The sequence below is a fragment of the Taurulus bubalis genome, assembly GCF_910589615.1.
Source record: "Taurulus bubalis genome assembly, chromosome: 2".
Taxonomy (NCBI): Eukaryota; Metazoa; Chordata; class Actinopteri; order Perciformes; family Cottidae; genus Taurulus; species Taurulus bubalis.
The window spans coordinates 14,290,306-14,303,375 of NC_136590.1; the positions used below are offsets into that span (position 1 = coordinate 14,290,306).

The window sequence follows — 13,070 nt, forward strand, 5'->3', positions numbered from 1 at the left end:
CTACAATGTAAAACCTTAAAAATGACGCTTCATCCATTCTGTCTTACAATTGATAACTATCTCTATAGTTACAGTGTATTCTCTACAATTAAGCTGCATGAGGCATTAAGCAGTTGCTAGGTAGGCAGGACTTCCCGTGAGGTATTTCATACTTCTGACCAGTGCCAAACATACTCATACATGAAATGTAATGTATAAGGCATGAAGAAAATCTAATTTCAGATTATTATGAATAGGGCCATGCGCTCCTTTTTTCTAGATTTCTGAAAAGAAACCACTTAAGGAACAACAGGCATGCTGGACAACATGGCAAAACAATTACCCATAGAATCAATAATTGCACATTTTTACAGAACATAAAGTGGTTCATGGACTTGACAGTGAAGATGAAACTGGTTCGTCCTTGCACATCCATAAAGCCTGGGCTGTTTGTGGCAATACTTGTGCTTGGCAGAAAATAGGCATTTGGCCAACATATTTGTTTATGTGTCACTATTTGATTCACATGAAGCATTTATAGGGGAAGAAACTTCATGAGACAAAAAGGAACCATTTTCACATCACTGTTGAAATACTTCTGTTATTGACTGCTTTAAGATGTTTCAACCGTCTGTGGCTGAGGAGATTCACAAATCAGTAGATAAAAATAAATCAAATTATGTCACGGAAATATTAAAATCAACATTGTGGTTTGCAGTTTACAACAAATACAGTGAGAGGAGGTTTGTTCACATTTAACTGCTACAATTGACTTACATTTTAGGCACTGGCACTTCAACATAACTGAGGCTTCTCAAAGGTTCAAGATTAATCTTATTTCAACAACATGCACTGCATGTGGAGCTGCAGCTAACTGTCCACTGACAAATGTTACATGAGCTAAATTATAAGTGTTGAAATGGCACGAGTGAAAATAGAATGCTCAGTTCAGAAACGGATTATCTACAATGTTTACACATCAGGTATGCTCCTTTTGAAGGTTTACCCTGAGCGCTGCCAGTCATGTTTGGCTCATTCATTCCTGCCTGTTGTAACTAACAACTAATAAACAAATACAAATTGACAGATGATGTTCCTTAAAGGCTACATGAGTTTTAGAAGACAGATTTTTTACAACATTCATAAAAAGCTTTTCTAGTAAAATATGCACATAAAATAACAGGAATAAATTATTAAAAACCTATTTATTTTAATATTATTAACAGTACAACTATTTACTTGATAATATGAGTTCAGAAAATAACTTTGCCACTGACCTTTTGACACACCCAGAGGTATTTGACTTAACAGGTTTGCCCGATGTGCAATTCAAAAGAAAAGTGAGCCTTCCTTTGACACTGACGGCAAAGCTAACAAAAGGATTCAGAGATAAATATAGTTTGTATATTTCGTTTCCTAAGGAACTTACAGAGGCACTGAACACAAGTATACATCGTAAGAGAGGAGAGATCACTGTTAGAACAGTACTGTCTTACAAAAACATGTTATCAGTGTTAATGTTCTTACATGGACATGGGCTGCACTTCTGTTCACTTTGGTTGGGTAGTTCGTCATTGAAGAATGAGCGCTGAGTAATATTTCCATCAGCCGCCCTGTATTGTGGGATCCTGTGTATTCATGGGAAACATTCAGTCCTTATTAAAAGCTGACTGATAAACCCTCTGGAGACTCTTGAATGATGTCACCATTTGTTGTGGGGGTAAGACTGGAAGTCAGTAATGAAAAGTGTACGTCCTTTTTTGAAGAAAAAAAAAATACTGTTTTACAATTATTGATAGAGGGATGAATAACAGATCAATAAAAGAGCCACTTGTCTTCTTCTTTTGTACGCTCTGGAATCCGACTTTAGAGAAAAGACCCCATGTCCAAGTCCATAAAAGCGTTTGCATCCATGCTAAAAGAGGAGTCGTAGGTCTGGGCGTTCTGGTGCATCTTCTGATGGTGCCGCAGGTTGGACTTGCTGGAAAAGCTCTTGTCACACAGCAGGCAGGCGAAGGGCTTCTCTTTGGTGTGGATGCGTCGGTGACATATGAGCTGTGTGGACACGCGGAACGCCTTCCCGCACTCCAGACACTGGTAACGCTTGGGCTCTGTATGAATGCGCCGGTGGTTCTTGAGAGCCATCAGGTTGGTGAACTCTTTCTGGCAGACGGAGCAGGAGAAGGAGCCCGTCTTGTGGCTGTTCTTGTGATTCAGGAGGGAGCCGGCGTGGCGGTAAGTGCGGCCGCAATGCTCGCAGACGTGGCTCTTCTCCTCCGCGTCAGCAGACTCATTACTCTTCTGTGAATTTGCGATGCTTCCTGGAATGTGGGACAAAGGCGGCGGAACCTGCTTGTGCATCCCGTCGATCCCCATGGTCTGATTTATTCCTGAGTCCCAGCAAATGCTGTTATCTACAGGTTCATCCACGCTTTGTTGATAGGGGTCCGGAGCCCTGTGGTGTATGTCCTGGTGTTGCTGGTAGCTCGCCGTGTTGGGAAAGCTCTGCTGGCAAGGGCTGCAGACCACAGACTGGTCCTTTGAGTGCACCTCCATGTGGCTCTGCAGGTGTGCGACCAGACAGAAGGTCTTGCCGCACTCGGGGCAGCAGTGACGCCTCATCATGGAGTGTATCTGTAGAGTGAGAGGATCAGGAAATGTCTGGAGACACAAGGTACAGTGGTGGAGGCTTTCGGAGTGTGTCTTTTTATGGTTGAGGAGAGAGCCAGCATGGCGGTAGGAGCGCCCACACAGGTCACACCTGCAGCAGGGACATGTTCATATTTAATTGCCTAATATTACACTTCAACTCAAAATGTACTTTTTAGTCAACCTGCAAATTACTTTATATTACCTAACTTTTACTATTAAACATTATTTTACTTTCAAAATAACAGCCTGGTCAATACTGGATCTTTAAGGTTGACATCTATAGTTTGAAAGTCCAATAACAGCTGATATTAGTTTTTTAACATGAACACAAACAAACATTGTTGATAAGGATTCTTTAAAGCAAAACTGCAGAATTGAACATGATTTTTGAAGTGATAAACTAAATGGTAAAACTGTACATCAATGCTGGTGTTAATATTGACATTCATTATCAAATTATTATATAAATTACAATAAATAAAAAATAAATCTACAATTCATGGTTGAGAAGGGCTCAAAATGGCATCTGCTGTTTAAAATCAGCTGTAGTTTTTAGAGAGCAATTCTGAGATAGTCAACCTTTTGGCGATAGAAATGTGATTTCCTATGCTGTAACAAGGGTGTGTAGAAGCATTAAGTTCTTTTCTTTTTACATTTATTGGCTGGCTAGTTGGCTAGCTTGCTAATTACAACATGCTAATGTTACACTGTTAACAGAAAATAAGAAGAACAGCGGGCTGGTGTCCAGCTGAAACGCTGGGTCCCAGCACCCCGCCACAAGGAGACTACAGTCGGGAGGAGAGCAGACAGCCGCTCCGGAGACACAAGTATTACAACAAAGAAATGTAATCAGCGGAACAATTTACAGTTGAAAAACAAACTTGACAGTGAACTTATCTTTCACGTATGTTTGCTGCAATTTCTGGTAACATATCAGCCGTAAGCTTATATATTAGCCGATATGTATGGATATGTATGGACAACTTTGTTAAACAAAAAATAAAATATATAAAAAACGACCCTGATGATGACTAATAGACAAAACAAGATGTACATAGTTGACATTAAGCCAGTAACTCACATGAAGCACTTGTCTCCTCTCTCCGACTGCTGGACTCCAGCTCTTGGGGAGTTCTCCTGGCCTCTGCGGCAGCGGTGCCTCTTCAGGCCAGACCTGCCTTGGAAGCTCTTTCCACATGCACGACAGTTGAATTGACTGGCAACCCGATTGTGGATCCTCTGGTGGTTGTGCAGGATACTGGCAAGGCGGAAGGCCTTTCCGCAGGTGAGACACACATACTTTTTCTTCTGCGTATGGATGCGTGTGTGATTGCGTAAAGCCATGGGGTTAGTGAAAGGCTTAGAGCAGAAGGTGCAACTGAATGTTCCCGTCTTGTGGGTGTTTTTGTGGTTCAGAAGTGAGCCTGCGTGACGGTAGCTGCGATTACATATGTTGCACGTGAAAGGTCGCTCCTCTTTATTTGAAGACACATTTGTTTGTGCATCACTGCTGCCGGAATGTCCATCACAAGTGTGGGCTGTCAGTTGCTCAACAGAGATAAAGGCCTGCTTACATTCCTTACATTTAACAGCTCTAGATTTTAGGACCCTCTTGCCTCTTGTCTCATCCTTTCTGAGCTCAGCACAAATGTGGCCCAATAGCTGCTTCTTTCCCCTAAAGCCTTTTCCACAGTTTTGGCAAGAGTGCTTTTTTAATGCAAAGTGGGTACGCAAGTGGTTCTTCATTGCTAGTTGATTTGAGTAAGTGTTGTTACAAACAGAACAGTAGTATTCACCTGTTTTATGAGAGTTTCTGTGGTTGACCAGGCTTCCTGCGTGGCGATATGTACGTCCACACTGGTCGCAGGCGAAAGGCCGTTGGTCACCTGTGTCCTCTGTTTTGATTGCGGTCTTACACTTTATTGGGCCTCTCTTAGCTCCCCGCAGTTGCTTGCAGCGTCGAGAGGAGGATAAAGCCTGACCGGCATTTGAAGTTATGGATTGCACTCCTCCATCTGACTTGGTCCCATTCATCTGCATGAGAGCCTGGATCTGGTTGTTGAGATCCTGGATTTTGGCTTGGTTCTCTTTGTGCCTTCTCAGGTGATTCAAGAGCTGCTTCTGAATTTTGAAGGCTTTCCCACACTCATTGCAAGTATGCCTGGGGGAGGAGACAAGGCGTATGTTTAGTTTTGTGTTTGCCAAATAGGCAGCCATGATGACAAAACACATCTGCAACACAAAACATGTAAGACTCTACAAGAAACTAAGGTTTTTGGTTCAACACTCATAATTTCAAAAAAACATTAACAGTTGGCAACATTTTTACATATATGGATGATGTGTATGCTTACTGGAACTAACCTCTTAATATCAAAGTGGGACCTCTGGTGGTTTTTAAGGGCCAACAGGTTGTAGAAGCGCTTCTGGCAGATGAGGCATCTGAATACACCCGTTTTGTGGGACTTTTTGTGGTTAAGGAGGGAGCCGGCGTGTCTGTATGAACGCCCACACTGATCACACTTGTACTGACGATCTTCGGAATCCAAAGTTTCTTTGTGGTTACCCATGTCTTCATGCTGGGCAACATCATTTAATTTCATTTCCTCCTTACCATGTGTCAACTCATCCATCCTATCTGTGCAACCGTGGTTTTCAAGATGATGGAAGCTGGTGCAGAAGGTGCCACAGCTGCCACAGATGATACTCTGTGCTTCCTCTTTTCCTACAGATACACCACTGCTGTTCATATTTACATTATCTACCTGGTCCTTTTTGTGTAGAAACTGATGAAGGATCAAGTCCTGGCTATTGGCAAAACTTTCACCACACGTGCTACAGATCATCATCTCTCCGGGCTCATCTTCTTTCATTTCTTCGTGGGAGGACATGGAAGAAGGCCCTGAGCTTGCAGGAGTAACATTGGACTGTGTGTGCCCTCGGAGATGGCTCCTGAGAGCCCTCATGCTGGTGTAGCTGTTTCCACAAATGGAGCATTGATAAAGATCTCCATCATCATCATCATCATCCTCCTCCTCTTCCTCCTCCTCCTCCTCGTCGTCATCCTCGTCAGGATTACCACCTTCTCTGTCACCATTTAGCTGATCAATGCTCAAATGGTCATGGAAGTTCTGATCAAAGTACCTTTGATCGTGGCTACTATTCAGACCGTGGAAATCAACATTATTCCCTGGATTTTCAATGGCACACTGACCATTACTGTCTGGGAAAGGTATATTACTGTCATAGTCCCTGCTAGTAGTGTTGTGTTGCTGCTGTAGCAGTGGGCAACTGTGAGACTTAATCCCTGCAATATCTGCAAATGTCTCACCACAATCTGCACACATGTGCCTCTGCATCAGGTGTTCATTGTGAGGTAGATGCATGATATTCTGAGGAAAGTTCTGTTTAAACTGCTCATGGTATAAAGCACTATTGCTGTGGTCAACTGCATTCTCCTGAGTCACACCAAGCACAGGAGGAGTGCCATCTTCCTCCTCGTCTTGAGAGGAGAAGCAGCCCTGTTGGTTATCGAGAGTCAGAGGCTCTGAAGAGAGCCAGTCACCCTCACCGTTGAGACCAAAAGATGCTGACTGAGCTTTGTGGAGACGAAGATGACTTTTTAGGGCAGCTAGATGAGGATAGCTCTTTCTGCAGATGGAACATTGGTAAATCCCGACCTGATGTGACCTTTTGTGGTTGATGAGGCTCCCAGAGTGCCGGTAACTTTTACTGCAGATTCGACACCTGAAACGACGCTCACCAGAATCTACAGCTGAAGTCTCTTCCGCTTCACTTGCATTGTCATCGTTTTCTGTGTGCATCAGGGCAGAATTGAGAACACTTGTATTTATGATTGGGGGTTCTCCCTGAGTGCTATTGAAAGGGGGTGTTTGATTATTGGGGCAGTCAGAGTACATGCGGCCGTTACTTCTAATCCGCTCCTGTGGGTGATCAAAGCCTCCAAGATTATCTACTGATGATATTGAGGGGACATTATTTATAGGAGATGCATACAGATTTGACTCGGGCGAAGCAATACTGTTGTCATATGATATATTGGGGTTCTCTGACAAGGTATCATGAAGTCCAAATGACACAGATGAAGAGTTATGCATTTGGATGTGTTCCTGGAACTCTTCATCATTGGGGAATAGTACCTGACACAAATGGCAAAAATGTAGTGGAGCATCCTGGCTCTGAGGTGAAAACTGGCCCAGTGGTGTGCCGGTGTATGACCCACCCATTGAATCAGGGTCTGTCCCGCTTCTTGTCTTGTGAGTTCTCTGGTGGCTGTAAAGAGCAGCCATGTTATTGAACAGCTTGAAACACACTGTGCACTCAAACATTCCCACCTGGTGAGTCTTTTTATGATTGGTCAGGCTTCGATAATGTATGTATGACTTGTCACACAAATCACATCTGAAAGGTCGATTTGCTGCATCATCAGAGGTCTCGGATTGCGCATTATAAACAACCTCCATCTTGTCATCAGCTGGGCTATTTCCTGTTGAAATCTGAACACTGGCTGACTGCTCACTGAGATCATTTTCAATTTCATCTTCCTCTTCCTCTTCATGTGTGGGATATTCCATGTCTACCTTCCTATATGACTTCTCCTTTACTCGCCTGGCAAGATGAACCCTCTCATGTGTGGACAGCTGTGTTGCCAGACGAAAAGATTTCCCACATTCGGCACAAGAGTACTTTTTCTGTGAAGTGTGGCTCCGGATATGACTCTTCAGGGCCAAGGCATTAGAGTTTTCTTTACCGCAGATGTTACATTGAAAAGAACCCACTTCGTGAGTCTTTTTGTGGTTAGCTAGGCTACCAGCATGCCTATAACCACGTCCACATTCATCACATTTAAATTTGCGTTCTTCTTCTTCTTGAAGGTGAGCATCCATGTGCTCGAGCAGAATGGGCATATTGGGAAATACCATGCCACATTGTTTGCAAGGAAAACCTGTTGTCCTGCCAGGATCTTGCACTGCCATTACAAGATAGCACCAGACACAGAGTGTATGCAAATGCAGAGGGGAAATGCATTAGATGCATTTATTGTCCGTAGACAAAGAGGATTTATAAGAATGGCCAAGCAGTGCCCAGTGACGTAACACGGCAGAAGATGTTGAGAACCAGTTCCACACAATTAGGAGAGTGACTTAAATTTAGGAGAAGCAGGCAAATTGAGCTGTTGAAGACAGAAGAGATGGCAGTTACAGTTAGTTGTGGTGAACACATTAACAATATATTTAACAGTATTCAGGTTTATGCCAGAATGTATACATTAAAGAGGGTAAGCTTTTCGCAATTTAATCCAAACGAGACAATGGTTTCTTCATCAATCATACTACAATACAAATCGACAATTTAACCTGTACATCACACCGTGCTATTTCTGTAGCATCAGGGGAAATCTCATAATGTCTATCCCTCACAGGGGCAGATCCCGGCTCCATCTATACAAATATTTGTAAATACCAGCCAATACATTTAAGTGTACATGCGTCAACTGCGGCATGTAACCAGTGTAATACACAGAAGCTGAGGTTGAATGCAGTTCGCTATAAACGGTAAGTAGCCTGCCATGTTTTTCTCCACCTCTGCACCAGCAGGCTAACTGAACTAGCTATCTATGTCAATAAACCGGGAAACGCCTCTTTCTCTGTCGATCTATTACTACTCCAAAAAACAAATGTATCCGACATTGTAAACAAAATCCGAACGAACATACTCTTATCGTCACCGTATAAGGAAGAGCGGAAAGGTTAACAACAGCTACATTTGTATAATAGGTGGCACACGTTAGCGCGCTACCAGCTAGCTTAGCACCATCATGGCTAGCTAAACAAACATTGCACCAAAAAGCCGTTTTAAATGCAGTCACAACGTCAGCAAACAGATAACATTAAATACCTGCAGCCGTACAGATTCAATACCAGCCTCCGAAGGTATCATTTCATTCATTATTTTAAAAACGCTATTTTTGTGTAAAGGGCAACCCCCTTTTTTTCAATTGTCTTTTTTCCTTCCATCTCCATTTCCACATTGCTCTTGTTGCTAGGAAACAGGAAATGTGCAGCAGTGAAATGCTTCCCTACCGTTATCTCGACTAAAAGTTGAGTTCATAAAACTGCGGCATTAAATGAATCACGAAGCAAACATTAAACTCAAATACAACCCAATCACTTAAAGATAATTTAACTATTCTGCTGCTGGTTATCGCAAAACACCCAAAGCACATTACCTATCGGCTTCATCCAACGCTACGTTAGCTTACGTAGCGTTAGCTCTGCCTTTGACTTCTGAGCGTTGTAAATTATCTTCAGCTCGGCACAAGCGTTTCCATTTTGGAAGATAACCTGCTAGCTTCTCAATAACTACCGTGTTTTACTAGCGTTAGGTTTTTTTTTAACGCAGGCAGTATTTGTCTTATCTCGGACTATGTTTTAACATTACACGCATTACAATGTAGCACACTTGGCTTGCCGAGAGCTTTCGTCATCATGGTCCTAGAGCCGTCCCACACCCTGTAGCCAGTCAACAGCAATCACCTTGTCTCACTGTAAATGCAGGCGTGTACCGAGACGCTTTTCCAGCCATTATCGATCAACTATTAATGTCCTGATTCGGGTAAGACGTATCTTTGTTTCATTAACGCACGCGAGGCAGCTAATCTTAACCGAATCCATCCCGCATAATCGCGGTCATTGTGATGACGACACTGTCGAGTGAATTGGTGCAGCCGGTCCTAAAGCCAGCCATTTTGAGGAAGTTAAAGTGTTTAGCAGGAGAGCTAGCAAAAACAAATAATACGTACATATCGTCTGCTGTTGGTAACACCACCGCACGGACTCGTGATCGTTCATCCTCGGGGACATGTCAGTCAATCGTGACCAATGAGACCTGTGACTGCGTTGCCAACTTCCTTTGGCATCAAAGCGGTTAGCTTATTGTCCCTGAGGTCCTAATGCCAGCCATTTTGTGACTTAATGCACACCAATATATTTCTATTATGATTATTATACAAATTTTTGTTCAAGTCTGTCCTCATCAGCCATTTTCACTTTCGATCTGCTCTCCTCATTCTGATCTATCATAGCCAATGACTTAAGCCTGATGTCTGTGGAACAATCTTGTAGTCTCATAGCCTTATGCTGCTGATCATCTGTTTATTTACATACTTATTGCAAAAGTTTTTTAAAACAATTTCTTTGCAGGTATAAAGATGGCCTCTCCTCAGCTTGTCAATCCCTCTCTTGTAGAGCAGTGCACCCCTCAAGCACAGGACAAAGAGAGCAAACAAGAGGAAGAGGTGGGGAGGGATCAACCTGCAAAAAAACGTGGCAGAGGCAGACCTCCAAAAGCCAAACCATCCTTCAAATGCTCTGCATGCACAGAGGCTTTCAGGAGTCCGTCAGCTCTACGGAGCCACAAGCTTTCTGCACACGTAAAGGACCGTCTGCAACAGCACTCATGCTCTCAGTGTACTAAAACATTCTCAAGCAAGTCTCAACTCTCAAAGCACGAGCGCACTCACTCAGCTCAGCGCCCCTTTCAGTGTCCCGACTGTCACAAGGCTTACAAGACACCCACAGAGCTCCGCAACCATAGCCGCTCTCACACTGGGGAGAAACCATTCGTATGCACAGAGTGTGGTAAGGCCTTTATGCAAGCTATATGCCTGAGGATCCATATGACACAACACAGTGGAGAGCGTCCTTTCTCTTGCCGTCAGTGCTCTAAGAGCTACCCCACCCTGTCTAAACTGAAGGTGCACATGCGTTCTCACACAGGAGAAAAGCCATACTTCTGTGCTGAGTGCGGTAAGAGTTTTGCAGATCCTTCTGTGTTTCGAAAACACAGAAGGAACCACCAAGGCCACCGGCCGTACGCTTGTGACGAGTGCGGGAAAACGTACACAGAGCTGAAGGACCTGAAAAACCATGAGCGCTCCCACACTGGAGAAAAACCATACCTGTGCTCAGACTGTGGCAAAGCCTTCTCCCGCTCCTCCTCCCTTGCCTGCCATCAGCGTATTCACTCCCAGAACAAACCCTATCAGTGTGAGCAGTGTGGTAAAGGCTTCACCCAGCTCTCCTCCTACCAGTCTCATCTCCGCACTCACTCTGGTGAGAAGCCGTTCCTCTGCCCACAGTGTGGCAAGATGTTTTCTGACCCCTCCAGTTTCCGTCGCCACCAGCGAGCCCACTTAGGTTTCAAGCCATATCCCTGTGACAAGTGTTCCAAGCGGTTCCGGCAGCCAGCCGATCTGGCCGTGCATGAGCGTGTTCACTCTGGAGAGCGGCCTTACAAATGCCAGAGCTGTGACAAAGCATTTGTAGCATCCTGGGACCTGCGCCGCCACATGCTGGTCCACACAGGTCTTAGGCCCTTCTCTTGCACTGAGTGCGACAAGTCATTTGCTGAGCGCTCCAGCCTCAACAAGCACCGGCGTGTGCACTCTGGAGAAAGGCCTTTCAAATGTGAGGAGTGTTTGAAGTCATTCGTGGTATCCTCAAGCCTGCGAAAACATGAGAGAACTCACCTAGCTGAGCAGTCTGAGCAGCAGCAGCAGCAACAGCAGCAGCAGCAACAGCAGCAGCAACAGCAGGAGACAGAGGCCGGGTCCGCCTCCTCCTTTACTACCCACACAACTCTCCCTCAGTTCTCCTGTACTCACTGTGATGCTACATTTGGAAGCTGGGATGAAGTTCAGTCACATGAGAATCTTCACCCCATCGACTCCACTCCTCCGACTGTTAACAAGATCGTGCCCATGGGCTCACATGTCTGTGATACCTGCCAGGCAGAGTTTGAACAGCTGGCAGACTTGCAAGAGCATGAGAAGCAGCATCCAAAGCCGAGGCCTCACGTCTGCAGCAGCTGCGGCAAAGGCTTCCTCAACAAATCTGGACTTCGTAAACACCAGAAGATCCACTCCACCAGCAAACCTCACAGCTGCCCCCTCTGTGGCAAAGCTTTCCTGTTTGCTGCCTATCTTCGCAAGCACTTGCGAACTCATCCAGACGCTGTCCCGGCCACCCAACTCAGTGACTTAAACATTATTCATACTGATCCGCTTCCATCTCCTCCACCCCCAAGTGAGGTCTCCCTCTCCACTGTTGAACCTAGCACTATATCCCTGACAGTTCCAGTGACTGTACCTGTGACTGCTTTTCAGACTCTGCCAGAATACTTGGTCAAAGAAGAGGGACTTTAAGCTCCTTTTTTTTTTTTTTCTGTTTTGGAATTTTTTTTCCACAAAGCCACGGGCCTTAAATCTTTTCTTGATGATGGGTCTTATGCTGTGTTTTTCAGCAAAACATTTTTTTTTTCAAGAAACCTCAAAAGAAAAATCTAATTTATGTAAATTGTCAGCACTTTGTCAATGTTTTGCAGTGCCATGATATTTCAAAGATATTACCTATGATGTTCATGTTTTAAAATATATGCTATAAGTAGCCTACTAAGAAATCTACTCTGTTATCTGTAATCTCTTCATAAAAATATGGTGTTGCAAAAACATGTATGCTGATCACTTAAGATGTTGTGATTTCAGGTAAATGTGTCTTATAATTGCTTTTAATTTAAATTTCATTGGAACAAAATGTTACTGTTTTACTGTGTAAGTATTAGCATTATTTAATATATGCTTTGTTGGGTAAAAAAAGAAAAAATAACTCTGCTGCATTCCAAAATGTCAAATCAGTTAAGTTACATTTTATAAAAATAAATATATGTAATGTGTAAATAGTTTTAATGTTTTAGTCGTCATTTATATGTTACACATTTTTTAAATGATGTATATTTGCCGGGACATTTCTTTATGTTTTAATGAACAGCTTTTATACTTAATGCACTCGTCTCTCCTTAAAGCTTTCTTTTGTGTGTCTGCACTGTGAGCTAGGGGTGCAACGTTAATCATTCAGGGAAGAGAAAATTATTTTCATTTTATACATTAAGAATTCCTGACACACTCATGATATATAAACTAGATTGAATAGGAAATGATCTGCCCTCAATATGTAATTAGCAGTTTTGGGCTCCTTTTTCCAACTACCCCTCTGGTAAAATTCCATACAATAGCCAGGAGAGACAATGGCAGCAATAATAACAGACCTTTTACCTATTCTCCAGACAGCAGCGGATGCCACCACCACCATCTACCAGTGTCGCTACCTGTGATTTGGCTTCCTGTGCGTCTGCCTGGTGATCCTCTTCCTGGCTGAGATGGCCTTTACCAAACTAGTGGCTGACTTTGCCTTCAATGACATAAAAAGGGACAGCATCTGCTAAAGAGTCTGTTTCAGCAAACACTTCCACAATGATGGCGGAATGGAACCTCATCTCCATCCTGGTTATCCTCTCCACGCTCCCATGGAGCTCTCAGGGGAAGATCGATGTGGAGTTGGAGGCTCAGGTTTTGTCCACAG

General features: G+C 43.7%; 1 protein-coding gene across 1 annotated transcript; it reads right to left on the reverse strand.

The window, feature by feature from the left end:
- Positions 1 to 1,845: 1,845 nt before the first annotated feature.
- On the reverse strand, positions 1,846 to 7,628 carry znf646 (zinc finger protein 646; the record flags this gene model as incomplete). Its single annotated transcript, XM_079233588.1, has 3 exons — positions 1,846 to 2,740; positions 3,713 to 4,792; positions 4,996 to 7,628. The coding sequence occupies 3 exons, from the start codon at positions 7,626 to 7,628 to the stop codon at positions 1,846 to 1,848; spliced, it is 4,608 nt and encodes a 1,535-aa protein (XP_079089714.1).
- Between the last annotated feature and the right edge of the window lie 5,442 nt (positions 7,629 to 13,070).